Source organism: Bombus pascuorum, chromosome 12, assembly GCF_905332965.1.
Source record: "Bombus pascuorum chromosome 12, iyBomPasc1.1, whole genome shotgun sequence".
Classification (NCBI taxonomy): Eukaryota; Metazoa; Arthropoda; class Insecta; order Hymenoptera; family Apidae; genus Bombus; species Bombus pascuorum.
The window spans coordinates 7,107,349-7,133,768 of NC_083499.1; the positions used below are offsets into that span (position 1 = coordinate 7,107,349).

The 26,420-nt window shown below is 46.2% G+C and overlaps 1 protein-coding gene across 5 annotated transcripts in view; it reads right to left on the minus strand.

The window, feature by feature from the left end:
- Nucleotides 1-6,475: 6,475 nt before the first annotated feature.
- LOC132912565 (uncharacterized) overlaps nt 6,476-26,420 on the minus strand; it is a 228,945-nt gene continuing 209,000 nt past the window's right edge. For all 5 annotated transcript variants that reach the window (XM_060970074.1, XM_060970070.1, XM_060970071.1 and 2 more), the window contains 4 exons: nt 19,209-19,455; nt 12,305-12,416; nt 9,478-9,819; nt 6,476-9,397 (listed from right to left, as the gene is read on the minus strand). In XM_060970074.1, coding sequence (XP_060826057.1) covers nt 8,811-9,397; nt 9,478-9,819; nt 12,305-12,416; nt 19,209-19,455 — 1,288 coding nt within the window. In that variant the 3' untranslated portion in view covers nt 6,476-8,810. The remainder of the gene's footprint in view (nt 9,398-9,477; nt 9,820-12,304; nt 12,417-19,208; nt 19,456-26,420) is intronic.

Here is a 26,420-nt window from a genome sequence, read left to right on the forward strand (position 1 = left end):
AATAAGCGGGTAGTTACACATGCACGATGCGTGATTTACAATGTCAGGCATCTTTAAAAGATGGAGTTCTCTCTGCTTAATCCGACACGCGTTATTGCACCTAAGGAGGAAGTACGTATCTTCCAGCGTTCCTCCTTCGTTCGTTCCTTCGCATCCCTGCTGGTAGGTCTTCAACCGCATATATCCTCTCGGTTCTCGAGGCTCCTGCGGGGAACAGGCTTCATTACGCTCCCATAAATCACGGCCAATGTACTTTATACGGATCGTACCACCGGTAGGCATCGCACTATTATTAATTATCATCTCCGCGCGATATCAATAAAAACAAGGGTCTGTGCGCTAGAAGAGTCGCGTTTGAAAGGAAAACAGCGAAGTGTGATGAAAGCCGTGTCGACGGATATCACAATATTTTATCCACGAAATTCTACATTCAAATAGTTTCACTCGTGACCGATAGAATTATCGTGTTCTCAGTTTTTACGTTAACTGTCAACGATCTGAAAGGACATTTATTTCGCGTGAACGTGATGGGAATTTATCTCGCATACGGAATTTAGCGAAATAATGCTCGCCCCTGAGCGGTTTTATCAACGAGAGGACGCGAACTAGACTTCTTTATTTCGCAGGAAATTCTCATTAAATCAATCAATCGATTCGATAGGTTGCCGAATTACGTTGACGAATATTTGTCGGTGTGCATAAATCAGCGGTGCGTTTGACCGTGCACACATTCTTTGTTGCTTCGTCACTTTGACAAAGGGGTTTACATCGGTGAGTGCGATCGGAAAGCACGTGGAGGCCGGTCGCGATCAAAATATCATTATTTCCGTTTTACACCCTTCGAAACTCGATAATGCTTTCCCGTAATTGACTCGCCTCAATGAATGACCGCGGCATAGGTACTATCGTCATTGTGGGTAATGACAGGATTAAAACAACGTTCGGACCAATCCGGCCGGCATTTAATTATTAGCGGTACCTCCCATCCGCGTGACATCGGCCCCCGTTGCCAGACATATATTCAGAATACAGCATTTTATTGACCAACCGAACAATCGAAGCGCATATTTACACATACGAGCGACGTGGTTCGCGTGAGCTTCCCTCTCGATCTATAATTGGAATTTAAAACGTTCCGAAATCCGGGGATTAAACCACGCTTGCACCGCGTTTCATCCAAGTTCCCCCTGCTTGTTGATGCTTCTTCTCTCTGAATCTGGTTATATAAACGCTATTGGTTGTGTCGCGTGCTATACATTTGCTCGTTGATTCGTTTAAAGCGATGGATCGGCGAGACTCGCCTTTCAGAATCGAAGCGTCGATAAAATCGTCGAACGAGAACGAACGCCAACTTTCTCGTATCGAACGAAACTTCTCTCTCGTTGATTAAAGATTTCAGTCGTCTTTCAGGATCTCCGGGAAATTCGGTTACACTAACGCGAATCGCATTCTTACGCGAACAAGGACAACGTAGTCTGCGTTTTCGTCTCCGTGGCACGGCCGAGCAGTGATTATCGCGAGGAAGTGTACGAAAGCTTCGTTACACCGGTGGTTACATTATGCGAGGCACTTGAAACGGCCAGAACGAGTACAGTGAACCGCAAGGTGGTCTGTAAGCATCTGCATTCGTCAGTTTCCTTTTCAGCTAGCTCCTTAGTACGCGAGAAAGCTGTTCTAAAGGGTCGCTACTACTCGGCCATTGCGCAATTAGCGTCACCGCTGGCTTCTCTTTTTTCGTACTTGCTCCAGCGAGTCCATCTCGGTCCGCTCTTTACTCCCACGGTCAACACGCGGAGATGCGCGCATTCACTGGATATATACACACGTAGAGAAGGAAGGCCGCGTGTTAATTGCGGGTCAACCCTCGTTTGTCCAACGCTGGACCGATGTCTCTAATCTTCCAAAGCAGGAAAAACGAAAATACGAAAGACAAAACTAGGCCACGGTGACCGAACATTTTTAAAGACGTAGAACCCTTGCATACGAAAATTTGTTCTAGCGCGCCACCCCAATCCGCGCCTGGAGAAGCTTTCGTCCCTGAAAGCTTGCAAAGATACGCTTCAACCGGAGATTTCCCTCTCTGTGTTTTTCTTTTTGCCCTCTCTTCTTCCTCTCGGAGAATCGCGACCACTTAATTTCATCTCCGCTCCCCATCCCGATGGTAATATTTTTCTTTTCTGCCCTTCTTCGTGTCTATCTTACATCGTATCTTTCCAACCTTCCATTCCAGCTTATTTTCGATTCTTCCTCCGTCAACGACTGTTAACAACATCTCCCACGAATCCTCGCGTTCGTTTTCTTAAAGAAATTATTTCCGCTTTGTTGAAACGGATCGTGGAATTGTTTTTAGATCTTTTGTATTTACTCGTACAAAGTACCAAGAATTGACCAAGGGGTAAATTTTATCAAGAGAAGAAAATTCTACTTGTGGACGAAGGGAATAAAACGGAACATCGAGGAAACGAAATTGCCACACTGTTTGTATTCGATATCAGACTCGAAGAGTTTACCATGTTTAATTTATATAGAAACGTTTCTCAAGGAACTACCAACTATTTAATTAAAGAGCAGCTTAGGATAGAACAAAACGCTCTGGTGTCGTTGGCAAAATTTAATTTAAGCTGAGAAATATCGCGAAGTTATGATTAATCCAAGCGTTGAAAGAAGAAAACAAGCTTTTATGTACCAGTACGTTCACGCTACTCCGCCATCGCGTCTGATTTTCATTAATATCGATCATCGCGACTGCTCAGTCATGCGGTTCTTGTTTGCATCCAGCTGGCCGTTTCTCGCACCTTCAGCCCTGGACGTTTCATTTTCCGAAGCTTCGCGAGATTTCCCGTCATCCGTTGTCTTAAGGAACGATAATTAATTTCTTTCGCTTTTACCTTAATTAATAATGTTTCATTGCTTCCAAGTTGATGGTAAGAAATCTCAATGAAAATTCACGGCGAATTCATTCCCTTTAGAGCTCCTTAAGCGCTTCTTTCTTCAGGGAAATCTCCGCCAAGATTTTTCTCCTACTCGAGAAGCCATTTTCTCTTTTTACATAAAAAACAATATTATTACCCTGGAACACCGGGGTTTTCTAAGAAGCTTCTGCAAGCAACGAGAATCGTTTCGTTACGACTATAATTATTATGTTCCGTTTATCGCGATCGCGCGTACACCGACGAACGTTGGGAATTGGGCTACATCTGCAACTAATTAGCTTCATTTTCGTCGCAATCGTATCTCTTCTTCGACCTTTTTTGAAGAGGAAGAGAAGAGAATGAGAGGGAGAGGGAGAATGATATGTAGAAACGTATATCTAATTAGATCGCAATGAATCCTTTTTCCGATGAAAAATCAGTCCGCAGCTTTCACGCGTACGCGAAATTTTCGCTCTGGCATTCGACGATTTCGAAACTCGATCTCGAAGCCGATAACAATGTAATTTTGATTGGATTTTCGGTCGCGTGATTCTCGGCCGAACGTGGAATTTTGTATGGTAAATGCGTCGAGAATGATGAAAAGTTTATACCGTGACAAATGATTTCTCAATGAAATTTACATTCATGCTAACCGATGCATGCTTAATGGAAAATATGCGCGCAAAATTGAACTTACGATCGAGTTATCTCTGTCATTCAGTGTTACTATACATTACTTACGCGCGTTTGTTTCCGCCGATCGATTAATATTTAAATATCAGCACCAGGTCCTTCTTACACCTATGTTCAACGATATTCAATGAAGTTATTCGATACGATATTTCGTTCGAGCAGCGTCTTACAAAGGATAGGGTGAAATCACATAGACATGGAGTGAAATTGAATAGTAAATCGTTTATTAGTACGAAGGTGTGATAGTGTTTCGAGTTAGCCTTGGCCGACATTCGTGATTAGAGTGAACCTGTGATACCATAAGGTGAACGAGTGTGATAGAGTTTTTTTTTTTCTTTCTTAAGTGATGTAAGAGATAGATGTTAGAGCTAGTTACCCTGTTCTGCGAGCTGGTGTTCTCCCCATCGATCGGGCCGATTTCGCGTGCTCTTTTACACGATCACGTCACGATTCACCGACTTTCGTGTCTCATCTGCTCTCCCTTCGGACGATCGATCTCTCGCCCTTTTCTATTCACCCGCCGATTCACCCCTCCGAGCTTCCTCGTCGTCGTTAAATTGCAAGGCGGCACGATGGAAAAGGAGAACGTCCGTGCAAGCTAACTTTCAAGAGTGCTACTTGTTATCTTTCGAGGTACTCTAGTGCCTATGATTTTTTTTTCTCTGTCTTCTTCTTCCGTTCTGCCTATATCGCTAAATCGCAGCTAAAATTAGCGAGATTGAAGGGGAGGAACGTGACACCTCCGTTCTCCCGTTCGAACGTAACAATAAATTAATAATCTCGCGACTCGTATACACGTTCAAAAAGGGAAAGAGATCTTCCGCTCTTTCGTTCGTTCCGCTCCCTTCTTTCTTAGATATCTATACAGGGTGCGCCGTTAGAATTCGGACAGAATTCAATTTGTAGTTCCCACCATATTAGAATTCAGATGTTTGTGCTGATTGACTCTGAAGTTAGTTAAATATGTCAATAAGTCTTCTATAACCTCAAAATGACAGAACTCGTTAAGCAAAACCCGGAATACGATAGAAGAGCGGCGATTATAGAAAGTCTTCGCGCCGGGAGAACGCCGGTCGAAATTATAAAATTCTTTAGCTACCCAAGATCGACGGTAATTTAATTTTGTTGTGGGCAAAACCAAATTTCCAGCAAGTGTTCACGTTTTGAGCGTTGTCTCAAGTGAGGGCGACGTCATGCCTCCGCACTTCTTCCAAAAAGGCGAAAGAATCACAAAGGAGGTTTATTTGGAGGTCCTGAAGACAGTAATAAAGCCGTGGATGGAAATTACGGCTTCTGGAAGGCCGTATTTATTTCAACAAGATGGCGCACCTGCTCACACAAGTCATCTTGTTCAAAATTGGCTCTCTGACAATGTGGACATGTTTTGGTCGAAAGATTTCTGGCCTCCTAACAGTCCCGACCTAAACCCATTGGACTATTACGTGTGGGGCGTTATCGAGAGACAAACTAATAAATGCAGGCACCCCAACGTCAACTCCCTACGAGCTGCTATCGAGTCAGAATTCGCGACAATTAAACGCGACCAGTTGAAGTCAGCGTGCTCGCGCTTTAGAGCAAGAATAGAGCAGGTCATAGAGGCAGAGGGTGGTTACATAGAATAAAAGTTCTCAGCAAGGACCCTTTAAATGAGATATAACAACATTTTCATGTGTTTTTGTGTATTGACTTAAATAAACAACTTTCTGCACAAAACTTCTTTTGTCCGGATTCTAACGGCGCACCCTGTAAGTACTTTCGCTTTTCTTTGTTCTCACGTAGTAGCTGGCCGGCCAACGAAATTTTTGGAAGGGACGAAAAAACGAAAGAGCGAAGTCAAACTACCCCAGTTTTCACTTTTTCTCGTGGTCGCGATACGCAACAGCGATAATAATGACAATAATAATAATAATAATAATCATAATAATAATAATAATAATAATCGATACGTTCTACACGCTCTTTGTTAATGTCAATATAACAACACTTTCGACTGCGACAAAGTACTTGGTAGCGAATATAGAATTGCAGGACGGGATACAACGGCATATCCCTGTCTCGTTAAATAAGAACAATGATAATAAATTAGGTTTCGTCGTACCTACTGTACACGCGCGTGTATATATACTTATATATTGTATATATAAAAAACGGTCTTGAAAAACGTTTGACTAACATGGACGTAAAATCGTACAAAAAGCGTTTGTCCCTCTTCTAGTTGTATGGTGCGCGCCCATTTTTTGCTTTCACGCGAGTTTCCACGTCGAGAACCGATCAAACGTGACTCGCCGTTTCCCGTTTCTTTCCTTCTTTCTTTCTTTCTCTTTTCCCCTGACTCTCTCTTTTGCACTCTTTGATTGTACGCATCTTTGATCGTACGTGACTGGTCGCGCGCTTTCGTCCCTCGCGATAAGTACGTGTAACACCACCTACAGTTCACCTTTATTTTCGCCCGTGAACTCGTTCCCTCTCGCGTATCCCTGCTGCTCTCGCGGATCGATATCGTCGAGCGTTTTTCGCGGTTTTGACATCGCGTGGAAAAGAGGGACGGTCGAATACCACCGAATATCAGGTCATTAGAATTTTAAATTTCCCGTTGTTGTTGCGCCAGATTCAAATGGAGATTAATGCACGGAGAAACGAGAATCACGAAAAGTATAGTTGTTGCAAAGTATGTTAGGTGGTTAGTGGTTATACAATCTTACAGAACAGACAAGGGAAGATAGATTTCGAGAGTGCAAAGGTAGTCGAGAGGGTAGCTTTCTCCCCGGGCGAACGTGTCCAATAGCGTGCTCGCTAAGCACACACCTCATTTCTCGGCTTGTACATATAAAATTATATTTACAACAGAGTGATCTTTTCTTTTCTTTCTCTTTTTCTTTTTTGTCGTGAGGTATTCGCCCTACATGCATCTAAAGAGTGTACAGTATCAAGAAGCAGAAGGGAGATTGGCGAGAATCTAAAAGAACCGCTTACTTCCGTCATTGTTTCATCTCGTTCTTTCTCTCTTTGCTCTCGCATTTTGCCGGCTCACTCTTATGTCACCTTGTACTCGTGCAACTCGTCCTCGGCAATATACGACGCACTCCTCGTTATAAATAATTTAAAAATTATATATTTTTATATATTAAATCGATTCTCTCTACGATCTTCGTTCTTCTTCTTCTATATTTTGCTCGCCGTTCGGCCACACATACACGTCACACACGCACACACACGTGAGAAAGTTTGATAACGATATGATACAGCTATGCTACACCGGACTGATCCGGACGCTTCTCTCTTTTATTTTCTCTCTCCATCTCCCTTTGCTTCTCGCATATAGTATTTACACGGGGTCATTCGCGAATAGTTTATTCGTTTGTCTTACACCTATAGTATGTATACCTATGCTTGCTTCTCTGTATATATGCATATGTACCAGCGTGTGCCTGTACAGCTTAATAAGAACACTGTTCCTTGGTTATCCGTCTCACCTTGGTCTGTCTCTCTGTCAGCGTGATCGAGGTGCATCGCGAGCGGAAAATCGTGCGACTACCGGCAGTTAAGAGCCTCAATTCTGATACGCGTGTATAATCTAGAAGACGCGCGAACCAACGTTAATAAGAAATTACGAAAGGAAAAATAATAATCTTATGACGGGGAAAGAGCAAAAGGAGATCAAGTCTAGGGAGAATATTATTAACGTAGCTCGGCGCGTATTCTTTCGTTCCTTCCGCGAGCGCGCTTCCTCAAATACGATTTCGGTTTCATGAAAAGAATCCTTTTACATCTATATGCAAAAGACGACCGGCTACCACAGTTTGATCCGTCGTAGAAGGATACATCGCGACACACGACGAACCGTTGTCTCTGGGCTTGCAGATTATCTTTCGTCGCGGGATTCGGCTTTGAGAATGTAGGACGAGCTAGAAAGGGCTTGCAGAAGGAACACTATATATTCTCTGTGCAGAAGCATCAAGGCTTCCGCGAAACCCACCTCTCGTTATTTCTTTCTATTTCTCTTTCTTTTTCTTCCCAATGGTCCTTCTGATCAAGTACGCGTCGCGACCTCGTACAGGCATTGCGAAAGTAGGTGCTCCCTTTGATCGTCCGAGTTCAAAAAGCCCACGCGTTTCTGCGTTTCACACTGTCCGGTGTACGACTTATAATCGTAACTTGGTAATTGACGAAGGAAAATTGCAACTCGATTAAGTGTACGCTTAAATGTTTAACGTTACTCTGGTGAATCTACTGTAGTGTGCGTGTATGGCTACGACACTCGTTACGAGTCTTTTGTTTCTCTCTAAGTGCGCGTTTGAAAGTGTTGGTTAGATGCTATTTTACAATCTGATGCGATGTTATGTGTGTGGAGGTGCCCGCGTGGGACGAATTATACTACTAACGCGTCGTATCAAATTAGTCGTATGAAACCAGTTGTGGCTGATCCCTTTAATCGGGGGGCAGTGTTCGCGGTATTATATATCGATATTGCGATTCGGCAGTAAATCGGATCACTCGCCTTGTTTCTTTCTTCGATTCTAATTTGCAGAATCGTCAGATGGTAGTCGCACGTCTCGCACGAAATTCGTCAATGTTAAAAATCATCTCTACTTTCGTATAAATTACAAACTAGAAGGCTAAAAAGTCGAAGTTACTTAGTAGCTTTGGTACCAGCCTGAGTCTCATTAGATTACAAATAATTTGTTAAATAGTCTTACTAAATCACTAAGAGATCACTGTTTCCGTTAGTGTTCTGTTTCCTATAATATGATCGTCGCGTTTATATAGTCTCCGGCTATTGCTCTGCTGATATCTCCTCCGTGTTGTGCGAAAGTTCTTCCATGTACTTCCAAAAATCAAAGGACAGACCAACAATAGACCAAAAATATTAAAGTACTTCTTAGGATACTCAACGATACGTCTCTTAAAATATTAAAATACATTCTATATCACGAGCAACAACGAAAAAAGAAACAAAAAGATGACACGCCGTCTCGTGTATGAAAAATAAAATACTCTCGTTCATAGTAAAAACAACAAAAAGAAAAAAACAATTTACAAAATAAATACGCGAAAGAAAACACAAGGTCACTACCTTTTAGAGAAGTGTTACAAGCTTGTTTCGATCGGACGATCGAACTACCATCTAAGTTTCCTTTTTTTTTTGTCTCTACTTCTTCTTCTTTTTCGCAGACTTCTTCCTCTTTGCCTTTCGTTTCACGTACATTAAGACACGATGTAGTCCGCGGAATGATGCGAATGATGAGAATTTCGATGCTTGTCCTTCCTATGATTCGTCCTTGAATTACTGCTGCGCGTGCCGGTAGTTCCGGTGGTACCGGAAGTATGATGACTGTAACCACTGTCGCTGCCGAAACTACTGTCCGGTTGACCTTGGTACAGCCTACCGGAGGATATCTGGTTGCTGTCGCGTGCCGCATAGTACACCGGCTGCGTGTACTTATCGTCGTTATATAGACGGTCTGTGGGTTGCGAGTAGGTGTCCGAGTATTCGCCACCTACTTGCGTGTATACGGCAGCGGTGTCCTGGTTTTGTGGTCCGTAATATTCGGCGCCGTATTGCGCCGAGTACTTGTACTTGTCGTTTGACTTGCGAGACCTCTCCTTGTTGCTTCTGCTTTGGCTCGAATAGTGGTGGAGAGGGCCGAGCACCGGTACACTCTCGTACGGGTTCTCCTCAACCCTGAGGGCCTGCGTCGCTGGCATCGGTGGCACGAAATATGGTAACCTATGGGCCACCGATGGGACGGACTGTTGTCGTTGATTGCTATTCGATCGGTTGCCAGCTACACCTGAAATTATTTGCAAACGTTAGCTTCGTCTTTGAAGCCTGTACTCGAGCAATACACAATTTGAGTTCGTAAAGGCTCACCCGCGACGCTAGGGTAGAGCTGCAGTAACGCGTCCAGCAGCATCCCCTCGTGGAACTCTCCAACATCGTGATTCTTGTCTCTCCTATGCCTGTCCAGACTTCTGGGGCTCCTTCCTCGTCTTTCTCGCGGTGGCCTGCCACCAGCCGGACAGGTGCCCCAGGCTGGACCCGTCGAAGTGAGCATCCTCGCCTCGGACGGTTCACCCACGGAAAGCTCGTCCTCGGCGAACTCGTCCTCGCTCGCCGGTTTCGACGACGAGGGTCGATGATGATGGCGGTGATGATGATGAAGACGATTCCGTGCGTTCAGCTCGCTCTCCTCGTCCGTTTCTGGATGGTCCCCTGGAACGAATGAATAATTCATAAGTATCGGTGCATGAACACGATAATTAATTAGACGCCTCGTTAATTAATTAACAGACAATCTCTTTCGCGTGTCAAAGTTACGATCATCCGGCGTGGAAATCAAGTGGAATCGACGGGCGTGCTTTCAGTACTCAGCTGGGTAATCGGCGTCAGAATTAATTAGTTAGAAAGATCCGCCATTGTCGTAGCCGTTGTTTTATTTAAATGCTAGGACAAGTTTGCCGGGAGAATGACGGGTAACGGGGCGATTGTTAAGCGAAAGTCTCCACGGAAAGCAAAGCGTGCTGTCGTCATTAGTCGTCGAAACACAATCTAGCAGGCACGATGCATGCGACGCGATCGACACCTTGCCGTGTTTACAATCGCGAAACGTTGCCTATTTCTGTTTCTTTTCTTGTGCCCTTGCTTGACGCAAAGTTTTTCTTTCTTCCGTTATTCGGTCGATCGCGGTTTCTACTTTTGCATTCGATAATTGAACCGCGTTACCTCTGCGATTGTTAACCGATCGTATTGTTGCGGGTACTTGGTATCAGTTCGACGCTAACGAGAATAACCGTCGTTTATATCGGGGTCATTAAAAAATGAAGGAACCACGGGTAGCTTGGTGGTTAAAAATCAAAACAGCTATTTTAACTAACGAGCTGCTAGAATGCTACGTCGCTATTCGAGTTTATATTTTCATCTCTTCAATTATATACGGTCCATCCAATTTCACGTTTCGATTCTCTCTCCACTTTTCGTTCTTTTTTGTTCGATCCATCGCATTTCACGCAAAAATGTGAAACAATATAGAAAGGCGCGCAATACGTTCGATAAGCTTGACGGTTGACGATTATCAATAAGAAAAGCAAAAGGTACAAAGCGAGAACGTTCGATTGGCATGCCGAAGGAACGCGAAGAATCGCGAGATATTTCGGTGCCAGTTCGTAAAAGCAAAACGCGAGCGGAGCACGAACGAGAAGACGCTTAACGTTAAACGAAAGTTTATCGGTTCGCTCTAATCAACGCTACAGTTTTCTGTTTGACGATCCCTCGAGACACCGGAGGTGTATCGCCTTCGCTTCGTTCTACACACAACGTCCTTATTTACACAGAGGAAAAAGAGCAAAACGATGAGAAAACGATGGAAAAACTGTGGAGGATGCTTCACGGATTACTGCGGTTGCACTTTTAATCTCCGTTATTTTATATCTTGGCGTATTTATCATCGGTTTAAGCGATAGCGAGTAAACTAGGATTTTCCCAGGGGATGAAACTTGAATTCCGCGAAGCGAAGTGGTATTCGTTGTCGGGCGAAATCATTTCGAAAGCGTAAAATATACGTTTCCTTCGAACAACAGCTGCCAGTTGCATTCTGTTCCTCCATCGGCTCGCGCGATTCGAGTGCCGTACAAAAACAGCCAAGGTCTCCGATGAGATTCGACCTAACTTTTTAATGAAAAAGGATCCGCGTAGATAAGAGACCACCCCGCGTGACGTTAACCAAGACAAATTATTCCGAGGCAGCGCAGGAATACGATCTCGCATAATATCGCGTATGCTCGTGTGTGAGTGTACAATAAGTTAGAAGCGAGGCGCATCGAGTCGCGCAGCATGTAGTGTATTCGATTACTCCGTCCTCGTCAAACGTCGAAAGTCTCATCACCATGCTAATTAGCTATCCGACTAATGGGAAATATAAGTCAGAGGTCGTGTCACGCTTATCTCCTTGCACCGAAGGTCGGGTGGTGAACGGAGGAATAGATGTGGAGTAGTGTGGATCCCTTGCGCGACACCCAAAGGACCAGGCTATCAAGATACTCGCCACGTGAAAGGAACAAGATACACGGGGAAGAAGATGAACAGCTTCCGATTCCGTTCTGACGGAGATTAGACGCCGGCCCGGCTAACTTCATCGCCGACAGTTCGTCGAATTAATTGGGAGATAAGCGAGCAGAGAAAAATGATAGCGACGAATAAATCGAGCGTTCTTTCGTCAACCGTGTCACGCGAGGAGAGAAAATTCTCTCGGCAACGAGCAGCAACGAGGAAAACTCTCGGAAAGTTAGAGGAATAGAGGGTGAACTTTGTTTTTCCTCGCCAATATTTGGAATCGTGGTTTAGCTCGGAGAGTTAGGTAAGGTAAACAACACGATTAATCGAGAGGCAAAGAAGAAGAAGAGCTGGAAGAAGCTTGCAATTCAGTGTTAGCCAACAGCAAAGAACACCCAGATTCAACTCTCTATCGTGGATTAATGGCGACACGGTGCACTCGAATTCTACCTACGTTCTGCCTCAGCAAGATCGAGCCCGAAGATCGCGCGCAATTCCTCAAAGTCTTCACAGCTGAGTCTCATCTAGAAGGAGATCGTGTAATTGACGTTTATACGCGGAACGTTAAGACGTTTACCAATAGGAGATGCGGAAATTGGAATATCGCAAACCATTGAAACCGAGGAATTTCATTCGTTGTGTTACTTACCGTTACTGAGCTCCTCGTAAACAGGATTGTAGAGGTCCTGCGACGTGTACGGATCAGGCCCAGGACTGCTACACACGAACACGCCTCTGTTGGTGTCCTTCACGTCCAACATCTGTCGTGAAAAATAGCGAATAAAAATAATTAGAATCTATCGCGTTTCCAGGTTTCTCGCTTGCTTTTAAAGCTATTACGCGCGTGTGTTGAGAGGACGATTCTTCGCGCGACGAAAATCACATGCATGTCACGAAAATTTCGTTGTATCAAGAAACGAGCGACACGTCCACCATCGATGGTCGAATTAGACCAGTGAAGTTCTTTTAAAAAGTTTTGCACATTTGTTTAGCTTGTCACCTGCTATCGACGTATATACTTCTGTAGATTTCGAAGATATTTAGTCAACGTGTTGGGTACATGTTAAAGGTTGCTTCGAATGACAAACTAAGTGTCTACTAAAATGAGCGTAATAATCTCAAGGAGAAACAAGAGTCCCAGGGAGAATAGTAGTAACACAGTTTCATTGCGTTTCCGCTCGACGATTAACTCGTTCTTGCCCATAAAGACCCTTGAGATCATCCACGCAAGCTGTACCTTCGGGCGAGCCCTGATCGAAGAAACGCTGACTCGGTGCGAACCACGCGGAAGCGAGGGAGTCGTAAGTTAATCCTTAAATCGACGAAGATCCTGGCTTGGGCAAATAATAAAGAACGATCTTGACGTCAGTTTTATTGGACGCTAATTTTATTTCTCCAACTACTTTGTCGGGCAAACATAATCTGATCGCTCTACCTTGCAACGACGTAGAAAAGTTGCGATGAATTCAAGAAACTTGGAAGCAGTAATTAATTCCTCGAATCATCCGCTCAACTCGACGAAGAATTCAAGGAGTAAGAATGGCGGAGCGACTGTGACGAGCTGATCGATATGGCATAGCATGATTTAATCTTTACTTTCTATTAACGTAGATACTGAAATCCTGAAACAGAGATCTCTAGATAGGTAGCTTCCAGGGATTTGATATTCGTGCACCGATGAATTCTACCTAATGAGGGGATAACTGTACGCGTTAACAGGGATCGAATAACGTATTCGGTCGACAAATTGGGAGAACGTAACTTTGCCAAGTGAAATTTCTCGCTCGCAAAGTTTCCAGCTTCTCTTTACAAGTTTTTACGAGATACAAGAACGATGTTCCGGTATGAACGAACGTCGAGTGGTTGGAAGGGTTAAATCGCGCTGCTTTGTAACAACGCAACGATGGCGGAAGAAGACAATAGCGTGAAGAGGTTCAAGCACTTTCCAAGTACTTCCTAATAAAATTTGATGGAGCCGATTTTCCGCCACTATATGTACGTAGCCGACGTCGAGCTGGTTTCTTTGCAATCTACGGAGCCACGTTTCGTGCACGGAACGCGTGGAAGATTGCAAATTAGCGGTTGACAACGTTCACGCAGCGCCTGGTTGCCTGTTAGCCCGAAAATTACTTGGCAATTTCGCGAAGAAAATGGAAGGCGTTGAACGTTCTGCGATCGGGTATCCGGAACGAACTCGTCGTCCCCGTGACCTCGAATCGCCGAAATCGAGTTACTCCGGTAATCTAGGGAATCACGAGGGAGCCAAGGCAAACGAAACCGGTGAGCTTCCCTCGAATGAATTGAAGTCCCGCGGGCGGCGATATCAGCCACAAAAGAGAATCACTCTATTACTTTTGCTTCCTTTTTTTCCGTATACCGTGCACTCGAGGGCGTTTCTCCCTTGGTCCTTCTGTCCGTCTACTCGCATCTCGCCTAATCACGCGTCTTGCCCTTCGTCTTCCAACTTTCTTTCGATTGCCTTTCTGACTACTCGATAACTCGATTATTGACCTTTTTTCACAAAGGCACGAAAGATTGCTCCGTTGAACGAGATAACAGACTACGTGGAAAGTAGTTCAAGTTCCCTTAAAATACTTCTACCTTCTTTGTTTCATATTCGAAATTCATCCTCGCAGTTGATCTTCATTAACACAGTTTGCAAAGTCATAGCAGAAGGTGCGAAGAATCGGCTCGTGATCTCTTGCGAGATCGCGATTACATTTAACCAGGGCGCGATCGAGATGCAGCCGGATGATAGACGGGCAGAGCAAACGCCCGAAGCTCTTTGCTCTGAATACAGATTCCAGGGGGGCGATATTATCGTCGCCGAAAGAGGATCACTCGATTACCGGCGTCTCGTTTAGAACGGCGGCTCCGGACGAAGGTAATTGTCGCCCTTAGCGAGTCATGGCCCCGGCGCACCATGTACCTCGAGGGTTCTTTCTAATAGCGGCGCATCGCGAATCGAGCGATTCCTCCTTGAATCACGTAAATTTCGCGGAACTCTCGCCGTTTCGAATTTACCTAAAGCTGCGAGAATCTTCTGTGGGAAGGAACATACAAAAAAAAAAAAAAAAAAAAAAAAAGAGGAAGAAGAGGAAACTCGCGCGGAATCAACGAAAGCGAAAAGATAATCGATTTCAGCCGGCAGCTTTCAATTTCCCCTGTAAGGATAGCCTGTTATTATTTCCAAAGTGGAAACGATTTGGATGTTTCGCCGATCAGCTATGGTATCGGCGCGAACGGTAAACACTTTCGTGGAATAATAGCCATAAATTTGCTTTCCGCGTGATTCGCGTAATATAAGGAATCTCTTATATGCCTTTACTATATACAAGGAAAGGGAACGAGGAAAAGAGGGAGAGAGGAGAAGAGGACGGAAAAGAGATGAAACGAAAGGGTTACGAAAAGATGAAACATTATAGATAAAGAGTGAAAGCGGAAAGCCTAGATCAAGCCACGGAGGCGCAAAAGAAAGCACGAGAAAGAGAAGGACGAACGTTGAGTGAGATTGAGATAGAGGCTTAAGCCATCGTATCCAACAGCAGGAAGCAATATGTCCGTACCGTAATAGCGTGGAGCACGGAGGTTAATGGGTTGTCCCTAACGCGCCTAACCTGCCCCACGTTCTCCGTGTGTCTGCTCATCGCGCGTCTGATCCACCTAGCCGTCACATTGTATCCTGATAACGTGTTCCTCTAATCGACTAATTTACTGCATCTCTTCCAATTACCGGATATACTCGAAGAATACGACGCTATCGGTCAGCCTGCCGATTCTACGAACCGGACCACTTCCATATCCTGACGTTCCGTCGTGTCGTCCCGATAAACGTAACGAATCTCATAAATTTTGAGACCACACGTCCATTAATTTTGACCCATCTAGCACTATTTGGAGCGATCCGAATAACATGGATTGTACACGATTTCGCGGACAAGTACATCGAGTATTCGAACGATTCGAATATACGATGCTTCGATACGATTGAACTTAGCGTATCTCGATCGAATATTCGCGCAAGCGTGTTCCTCGAAATGAAGATCGACCGTCGTTCTGACCAGGTAACGGTAGGACGTACACATGATAGCGATGTCGTGGTCACGGAACGTTACCGCAACCTGCTAATTGTTAGTTACGGTGACAATTGCATTAGCTTCCTAAGTTCAATCCCTCCTTTGCCCGTTGGCTATCGTTATATCGTCATTGCTACGATGCTAGCGCGGTTTCGTGGCCTAACGACGTGCCAGGATATGGATTAGAGCGGCGTAATTGAGCCAACAACAGGTGGGACAGAGAAGCGAGGGCCAACAGCCTCAAGATTGGATATTTATTGGCTTATCTGACGCGGTCTAACGAAAAAACATCGTTCAGTTTCGAGGTGGGCGAACGATCGAAGGTTTCCAGGATGATTTAAGTTAACTTCGAGAGCGTCAGAGATTCTTTTATGGAAGAATCGTTTGAAACGAAACGTCCGAGTTTGCGAACATCGAAACACTGCGTTCGATGGCTTGTAACAGCCCTGGCCTCGTTGGTTAACGACGTGGCACAACATCGATCGCGATTAGCGATCGGGACAACAACAGGTGGATATTAAGTCGTTCGACTGCCGGCTGCACAAATTATTTTGTTATTCGACACTCGGTCTACGTTTGAATCGAAACTTGGAAATTCGAAAGGAAAAGAAATCTTGAAATTTCGACACCGGTTGGGGGTAGCGCAGAAACAAGGACAGTTTTCGAACTGTCCAAATTCGGGCGCCACAAGGGGAAACGGAAGATGTATTCGAACAATTAAATTACGTTCGAGGGAGAGATCATGGCGCGGACTCCATTTGCGAAATTAGAGAGGTTCGAGGTTGCGCAATCGGTCGGAGAGGCAACGGTGACGCGGCACAATGGTAACTCGTCAATCTTTCCCTTGATTTCTCTTCGGCTTTCCTTTGGCCTCTTTTTTCCTCTCTGCTTCCTGTCTGCCATTTTCTGTCCGTGACGTCTCACTCTTTTTCATTGTCCTTCTTGTTCTTTTTCTTTCTCCATCCTCCTCCTTCACGCGCGTCTTTATCTACGCGGAAAAGCCTTTCACCTCTTACCGGGCCTCCTCTAAAAAAGGGAAACCGGACGTACATTTTTCATTCCCTTTAGAAAAAGTTTGAACACAGAAGTGGTTATTCCGTGTCCACGTGTATTGTGTCGGGAGACGATAGGTCCGCGCGCGAAAATATCTTTTTCATTAGACATAGCCGGCGGTCTCTATTGTCGCGTGGATTACGTTCGCGTCGTTTCGAGTCTGCCACGAGAATCTAGCATAGATTTTTCGCGTATCGCATCGATTTTCTTCTCTTTTTCCGTAAATCATCGAGCGATTCGCGCCATCGATCAAGATTCAGCGCGCGTTACGAGGGATGCGGGGGATGGGATGGGATTGTGGACCGGGTCAATAACCACTCCTCGTCAAATTTTTCAGTAAAGTAATTTTATTTTCTCAAACTCTCCTCCTTTTCTCAGTACTTCAATATATACAGAACTTTCTCTGTTTGTCGTATCTTCTCGCTGTTTTTCTATCTCTCCCTTTAATTCTACTTTCTCGAACCCGTTCCGAAAGTTATTTACAAGACACAGCTTACCGTACACCGGCTACGGTAATTGAATAATACGTAACGACAATAAATAATAATAATCTGCTCGACGATAATAATTAATCGCGATAATCGTCTGCCGAACGTCTATACAAACGAGAAACACAAGCGTGTCCGATAACTGCGTTCACACGGGTGCACAGTTACTCACGGACTCTCCACCATCTGTTTAATATTTTATATTAATATATGATTTCTCTTTCTCTTTCTCGCTGTCGCGTAAGTCTCTGTCTCACTCTGTGTATATTATTTACAATTTGCCAGTTGCACTAATCTATTTACAACCATGGAGTGCATCTAGACGCCGTGCTCACACAACCAAAGATGGATAGTAAGGCCTTCAGTTCTTATCCCTTAAGCTTTCTTTTCTATCCTTCCCTCTCGGCCCCTTGCAATTTATACTACCTCTCCCCAATTTTTTTATTCGATCAACAGCATACTTTTACAGAAGATTGTGCAAGCACGGTCGCGTAACAAAATAAATACTGACTAGTCGGCGCTAGTGTCTTCGCCTCGTCATCGATGATAGCGAGCAAGAGGAACGAGAGCTTGGCCGACCAATGTGAACGAAACAAATAGGAAAAATCTACGTGAAACGGAATGGCCGGCGGCTCTCTTGCTCGTGGAATGCAAAATAACGGAAGAAAAAGGACGACTGTACTCTGGCGCGAAAACGCGAATGAAAACGAAAGAAAGAACGTCGAGGCGGTGGCTCGTCTAAGAGGAACACGCCTCGTGTCACTTGTATCTGTTCGCTGAACCCGGAAAGACACTAGACTACCTTAAGATGGAACGTATCTACGACGAGTTTATACGGAAAACGCGGGGGCCAATGATCGTGGCCAACGATATCACGGGATATGTAAATCGTCTCTCGTTCCCGTGATCGGGACGTTCGAGAATGCTTGGAACTAGTCGGGGACAGACATCCGAGACAGAGTAGTCTCTATAAGAAGATGTCGTTCGCGAAAGACATGTGTCACGTGGTCTGTACGTTCAAATAGATGTCCTCGGGCTTACTCAGGAGGTTGTGTATCTGTTGCATGGTGCAAAGCGGGCACACTTCCTCCTCCGTGCCCTCGGCCACGATCCTTCTGGCTGTGCCCGGCGCTTTTCTAGACCCAGAGTCCACGATGTACGAGTAACCGTCCGAATCTACCGAGTTCGACCTGAGCGAAGACGAACGGAGCAACTTGGGCACCTTGACTGTGCTTATCGTTTCCGAGTGATTTCTCGAATCGTACCTCGTGGACTCCAGTTCCGTGTCTTTGAAATCGATGTACGAATATCCCTCGGAATCGACGGACGGTCTTCTGCCGTTCGAAGCGTCATCCCGAGATACGAGTCTTTGAACAGGTTGCGTCTGACCGGAGGAATTGACGGATATCTGAGAACGATCCGAGGGTGCTTGGAGTCTGGGTCGGTGGGTCGGTGTGATGGGAAGACGAGAATCTATCGGTCGACTAGATGATACGCAACTGTTGGCCAGATAATTCTCGTTGATCAGGTTCGCTTCGATGTCGGAACAAGTTGAGATACAAGGAACACCGGGTGTCGGAATGGGGGGCAGAGGCTGTTGGCTGGTGATCAGGGCGTTCTGACTGGCCAGTAGCATGTGACTGTTTCGAAGAACGTTACTGCCGTTTTGCAAGAGCGGACTGGTCGCGGTGATGCATCGCGAGGAAGGCGTGTGCGTGGCTATCGAAAGTGGAACACCCTGGGACTTGGCGAGCAGAGCTCGTGGCGTTCGATATCCGCCTAAGACCGCCCTCGAGGGCTTGTCCTGGACGCGAAGTATCGCCCTCGGGTCCCGGTAGTCGAGATAGTCGAGATGATGAGGCGCCGGGGCGCGCGCACGCTGCAACTGCTGCGGCTGTCGTTCCCTTAGGCTGTGTCGCTGATCGGGATTTCGTACCTCGATCGTGGGCGCCTGGCTAGGGTGATGGCTGGGCAGGTGATTCTGTCTGTGATGCAGCTGCGAGTGCGTCACCGCTTCCGGCAGGTCCTCGTACAGCACCGCGCCACCCGCACTGCCGGTTCCACCGTGTGACTGTCCGTCAGCCAGCACTCGACTCCGACCACCGGCCGCGGCTGCGGCTGCGGCCGCTGCTGCTCCTGCTGCGCTCTTGCACGGTAACAGGTTCTGCACTTTCCGCTTGTGTCTGCAACAGAAACCCAATAACCACCGTTAATGCTATGTGATTTGTATACCAATTTATTGCGAGGACTAGATGCAATTCGATGACGGAGACATCTAGCAACACGCGAAATACAGTCGATAGCAGCTCCAAGAGTAAATAGACATTAGACAATGGCAAGTCGTATCGTTAATAGTATAAGTCGAATAGTCGAGATAATTTTAAGGTAACTGGGCAGTGTCATTGACTCGTAGAGCACCAGCTAGATAGACGTGTCATAAATGTTCAAGATAACTCGAATGTTTCATCCTGTTCGTGCAAGAGAAAAAAATTTATCAAACGCGAATAGAGGTATCGAATAGACGAAAATCGGAAGCAAGTGAAATATCACGATTTCACTTCGCTTCTACCAGATTGAAAATCGAGCGACATCGAGGACACCGGCGGCAGTCGACATACTTTGAAAAGCTATGTTGATATTCTACTCGGTTGGCTCTCATCGATTCGCTTTTGAGCTCGTTTCCTTCCCTTGGGTTACGTTTAACTATCGGCGTACCAGATTAGTCGGATGTTTGTTGCGACTGTTTTCGGTCGTGAAGCGGTTCGCGTCATTGTAAAATATATAGTTCGAGGGTTTGTCTGATACTTCATTTTATCTGAGCTATATTCGCGGCATAGGTAAACTTTCCACAGACATGTCGTCGACGATGATAAAACGTCCTTGGAATTAGAGCGAAATCTCTTCTGCTGGTGAAATAAACCAGAAAGAGGCAAACAAATTTACCAGCGTTCGTAAAAAAAAAACAAGATCCAGGAATTCCTCGTTAAGGATACCTCTATTAAGGCCTGTGACCAGGTAAATCTTGGTTTCATCTACGTCTCTACGGAAAGTTCTTCGGTGGATGGTGGGACGTGGAAGAAGCTCGATTTGCGGTGCGCCGTCAATCTCGCCTTCCATCTTTCGAGGCGCACCCGTATACGAGCAGAGGGTCGTCTCACGGATGGACCCTGGTACGTATACGCTGGCGTGAATACGCCGCATGGCAAAGTAGTTTACCCTTCAAGTTTTAATTATCTAATTAACTCTATCAGTTCGATAATATTTGCCCGTGTAATTAAACCACCAACTAAGGTTAACAACTTGTGGCGCACTTTCAATAGTAGGTCGTCGAGGTGAATGGCTCGACCGAACCGAGAACGTAGTATATCTGTATGTATTACGCGAAAATAGGTGGTAAAGGTATAATAAGCGATTTAATTACCGAACTCCTCCATCTTTTTCCCTTGCGGCCAAAGGTTGATCGAACGAACAAATACAAGAGACGAAGGGAAGTCGTACCTTGCCTTCTCTATTGCTCGTAAAGGCTGTGAAGGAGGTATCATTTCCCGAAAAACGACCATGATTTTGGTCTTAATTCAAGGGACAGGATAGTTACCTAGCCGGGTAGTATAATGAAGGTCGCAAAGACGTGGGGGGGCGGGGGGAGCAAACAAAATTAGTTCGAGAGGTGGTCGAGCCCTAAAAGATTATTCCAGCCCGGGCAAAGAGCCAGTTACGTCGTAAAACAGGAGGCAAAGGCGGTTTAAATGAGAAACCCAGAGAGCGAGCGAGAGAGATCTCCCTTCCGGTTCCGGAGAGAACTCGTGGCAAGCAGAGGTCGAGCCGCAACAGAGCAGACGTTCCTCGCGGACGTTCGTGGTTTGATGTGCTTCGTGTTTCACGGTCCACGGTCCGGGAGCTGAAACCATCGCGGCAGATTCACGCCGAGCCGGGTCTGGACAGAGAGACGAGCGTAAACTAGGTATTCCTCTGCTTCCTCTGCCGGCAAGATTTCAATTTGCCTAATGCCGTCGACTGTCAGCCATAGCGCGACCGCACTTAGCGATGCTCTTAACGCACGCAGACCGCCAACACGCTCCGTGAGCTCTCTCTCCTCGTTGCATAGCTGCACGCTTGTGGCACTTGCTTCGTTTCCCAATGAAAGCTGCGTACCAGATGCACGTGGAAATGATGGCACCCGGTGCAGTTTGGTTCTCAATCGTACGTCCTGTTTCTAAACGGATTCATCCACTTCAATCGCCTCGCTCTCTACTTTCAGACGTGTGGTTAAATAACGTTCAATAGACAGCGACTATTTTCTTTCGCGTGTGTAGGACTCGAAGTAAATCCTGGAAATCTTTATGCCGATAGGATTACTCGAACGATTGTCAAGGATATCGCGTGCGTCTGTTGGAATATTACGGCATTTCAAAGACTCCGTCGTTCGACGAATCACAGAGAAGGCGAGTCGTAAAGCGCATATTGCATGAGAGACACTGGGCCCGTTGAATGCACCTGGAATAGGCTAGTCGTGTTCGTGATCCCGTACCCGTGCTAAACACGGTATCGCGAGCTTGCGGTCGTATAACGGACCATAAAGCGCTTTGTGGAGTGTCGACCCTTCTAGTATACGGGCACGCATTCGTCCAAGAGCTTTCCCCCCATCCCTCGGTGATCGTGTTGGACACGCGCAAGCTCGTGTTTGCGCTTCTCCCTTTTTCTTTTTACCTATGATGATTTGCGAAAATCCACGTACCTCGACGCTATTGTTCGTGATATCAGAGTTATTGGATTTTCGCTCTGGAAAATTCTCGGGAACCCGTTAATTAGTAGTTCATATAAAACAGGCAAAGTTCGAATTTGCCCTTTGGGGATGTCGAAGAACCGCGCAGGGATTCGTCCTGATGAATTTCGAACTGGAGCTCCCCGTCGTGAAACAGCTTCCACAGAAACAGATGAAACTTCCGGCGTTTCTAATCAATTCCAGTGGGCTATAGAGCGGTCAAAATCCAGTCCCTGGCTTTTGTCTTTTAGCTTCTCTCCGCTCTTTATATTTCTCCATAAACAGTGTAACGAGTTTCCATTAAGCCTGAAATCTGTTCCATTTTCTTTTACCATTTCTTTGCTGCTTTCTCTCAACGACGCTCCATCGGCCATCTTCAAATGGATTTCATTTGGTTCTACCGGAGAAGCTTCTTCGCGATTAGTTTCCTAGGCGCTAGCAGGAAGAAGAAAGCATCGAAGCACGAGGAAAACGTAGACGGCACACAAGCGTGAAACAAAGAGGGTTGAAATAAAGGGATTCCGCGTTGCGTAAGGAAGTCGTGCGACGTTGAAACGCGTTTCAATGGTGATCAGCTTCTTTCTCGCCTCGATCCTCGGTCTGTTTCTTCGGAAAGCTGCGCTTCAAGCTCCAACGAATTCTCTGTCGACCGAACAGTGAATAGGTCGTTTAAGCGAAGCTTTTAACTCGAGCTAATTAACTGCCTTTTCTATGTTTCTATCTGGTTCCGACGCGTGCAGCTGGATAGCGCCTTTCGTTTCGTTCTGTCTGCTTTCAAGGCTCGCTCTTTCTCGCCATATTACGCGTCGCGCGTATCCAGGAACGCGTGGTTATTGCAGACTCGCTCGATAATTCTCTCGCTCATGTCTCCGATCCACGGATGGACAAAGAGATCCGCGCCGTGTAAAGACTCGATCGAACCAATCAGATTTGAAAATTGAGGCTGATAGGAACAATGAAAAGAAAGAATCTTATTAGAGATGCGTCAACTTACGGTACTTTCGACACTTGCAAAAAGAACAGAACATTTAGAATCACGTTTTTACGTGGAAGGATACTCGATCATTGCTATCCGTTCGAAGCTATGCGTACATGGTAGCTGGTAACCGGAAGCACGAACCGGTTAAACCCGAGCTCGTGGAGCTCGGTGTAGCGACCCTCGCCGACAAGCGCATAGGATTTTGAAGTTTACTCGCCGCTGCAGTTTCTCGTAAGCTTCTCGAAACTACAAATTTTGCATATCAATGCGCATAGATACATCCAGCCCCAGCCTGTCGACTCGATAAACGACTTACCATACCCCGCCTCTCTCCACCGATATCCTTTTACCTTCCATAACCCGCAGGATTCCTCTTCCCAGTCGGTAATATCGTTGCTCCTCCGCTATTCGTGGATATACGGGGTACCGCCTACCCTTTCCGTGCTACGCTACCGTAGAACGTTTTGTACGAATGACACTACGTCCATAGGAAATTCAATCAAACGAGACGACCTTTCGTTCCGAGAATTACTTAAAAATCAATGTCCGTACGATACACGTATCACCGTGCAAAAACTTAATTACACGTGCCAGATACTTCCGTACGCAAACGATATATCAGACTTCAAAGTTTATGGTCCCTTCAGGAGAGACATAAATCCCGACGATTTATCTCTGGAGGCTCGACGTACGCGTACACCGTCGTGCAAAACCAAATCCGACCCCCATGTCCAAGTTGTACAAGCAGGGATATTGTTTTGCCGCTATCGCGACGGTCGTAGAACGGTACACACGCTTATCAGGAAGGGTTACCATGGTGGAGGCATTATTTCCGTCCGGTCAAGTGACCTCCCACGCGTTGGTTATCGTCCACGAACTGATCCGGGTCCTCGGCGTCTCCGACTGCCCTCCCTGGGATCGTCCATGCATGGACGACCCTTTATGGCTACGGTATACGTCGTGCAACGACCCGGACCGTCGTTTTCTCCGACGATCGTAGATAACACGGGGACAAAGGTGGCATCGAAGAGAATCGCGTTCTTTCGTTTCTCGAGCTGCTCGCCTGCACAGGGGCGAAAAATGCTCGAATTCAGTGAAGGAATAGAAGATATGAAAGGGAGGCTGGTTCCGAAGCTGTTGCAAAAGTTCTCGAGGGGACGATGGGTTCGCGATGCCATTTAATATTTAACGGCGTAACGCGCCGACACCAAAATCTCTCGCCGTTGGTACTCGAGCACCGACCAGGAGGGGCGGGCAGGGGGTGAGGAGTCGATGAAAGTCTAAAGGGGCAAGAAAGTAATCTCGAGGGCTGTATACAGAGGCGCGTAGGTGTGTACGCGCACGTGCCGCAACGTGCGGCGCTGCTTGATTGAAACACCGCGGATATTTAAATTGCGAAAGTTTACGAATAAATTTTTGTGCTAAGGTACTTCTCGTCGTGCTGCTTCTCCGCCCGAGTTTACCCTGCTTTTTTGGGATTTACCTAATGAGCTGCTGCCCGCCGCCGAACAAATACAACCGACTCGCGCCTTTCGCACCATCGTCCTGTGGAAAGCTATTGAAAAACGTGCGGATTGTCCTTCTATCGAGTCGCTTAACGCCTGCGTGTTTCCATCGCTTCTATAGCGACTTTAAGCAAGTTCGATACGCGTCGCGCTTATTCGCAGCTCTAAATCTCACTCGAAAGAAAGAGCGTGAACGTTAGAGAACTGGAGCTCGATAGAACAATTCTTAGAGCGGACTTAGTATCTTCTCGATTTCACCATCGATTCGATTTTTCAAGGATCGTCCAATGTTCAAGCAGTAAACGTGGTAGTTTGCGACTAAGCCGATGTGTCCAATAGGTAGGCGGTGGCAGGTGCGAGGGTCATTGAAGATGCGGAGAAGTTAGCAAACGGGAAGGCGAGCGAGAGTTTGCCCAACAGGAAGAGATACTAAGGGAGCGGCGTAGCAAGGGGTTAGTAAGTGAAATGGAGCTTGATTAACCAGCCGTCTGACTATGAGGCTGTAGCTGGAGTGCGGGTCGAAACAGGACGGAGGATGGCGCCGTAATGATCTCAAAGGTACTTGGATTCGCGTGGAAGGTGTGCAGTCACGTCAAACGTCTCTGCAGTTGTAGAATGTCCCTCGAGTGGCGCCCACTTGGCATAACCAGGCACATTGTGCATTACCAGAAGATAGGCACGTAGATAAAGTGGAGACCCCTTTGACGGAAGACATTAACGTCGTTTCAAGCATCTTCGGACAGATAAGGTTGACCAAGTGGACTGTTGGAACTGTTCTCCCATTGTTCTTTCGAATTCGAAACGATCGACTCTCCGACAGGTCCACGATACCTTTTAAAACTAAAAGAATCTACAGGCTGATCTTTGTTTGGATATTCGAGACAAGATTAACGCCATTCTAACGAGAGAATCGAAATATCCATGATGTTCTCTCGTCTGCAGGGCGGGTTGGGGCGCGTGAAAGGGATGATCGACGAGCACGGTGCACGAGGTCACTGTTTGTCGTGGCTAAAAGCATCGGCAATATTATATGGATGTAGTATCGGATGTCCTGGCGTCTAGCATATACGTTTCCCGGTGTCCGATTACCGTTTACGTCCCGAAGGAGCATCATCCTCCGATTTCGAAGGATAACGCGGATCTCCTACCTTCGAACGGAGATTGCGGTCGGATGAACAGACCGTTTCCTTTTCGGCTTTCCTTTCCTCTCACCCATACTCTTCCTCTCTCGCTTATCTCTTCTCTTGATTTTGTACGGTCGATCGATGAAACGCGTTTTACAAGAAGGACAGTCCGGTAACAAACAGAGAGATTTCAGTGGAATCGTGGCAATTTCAAGGGCAGTACGATCGAAGAGAAGTAAATCACGTTACAGAACGTTACTTGGATAAATCTTTTCTCGTTCGATGCTCGCTTTAATGCTATCCCTCGCGCGATCGCCTGTTTCTTCTGGGAATTCTGACGGCACTGTTGTCAGCTCCGGCATTGTTGTCGCGGCAATATTTGACGCGTGGATGGAAATTAATAAAAATCCAGATATCGTATATCAACGAGGCTACGTCGATTTTTATCAGCGGGTGACTTCGATGGATTTTCACGAGAGCGATTCAATCTTCGTGTCTGCGTGAATATGGGTCAAGGGCCGAGCGGTTGGTTGGAAGGGAATTCGCATTTCAGGAGCATCACGTTGACGTGTTGGCAGACTTTAATCGCATCTGCAGCGTACGTTCAGCGGCCTGTCACTCGTCATGCTCGAGCCTCGAATTCGATTTGCACGTCCCGCACCACCTCGTCCCTCCTCTTCTCTCTCGGTCGCATCGGTTCTGTCCCTTCGACCAGAGAATATTTCTCTCCTCCTGCCATTCCGGTCTTCGCTGAATATTCAGAAGGCGTTCGTTCGAT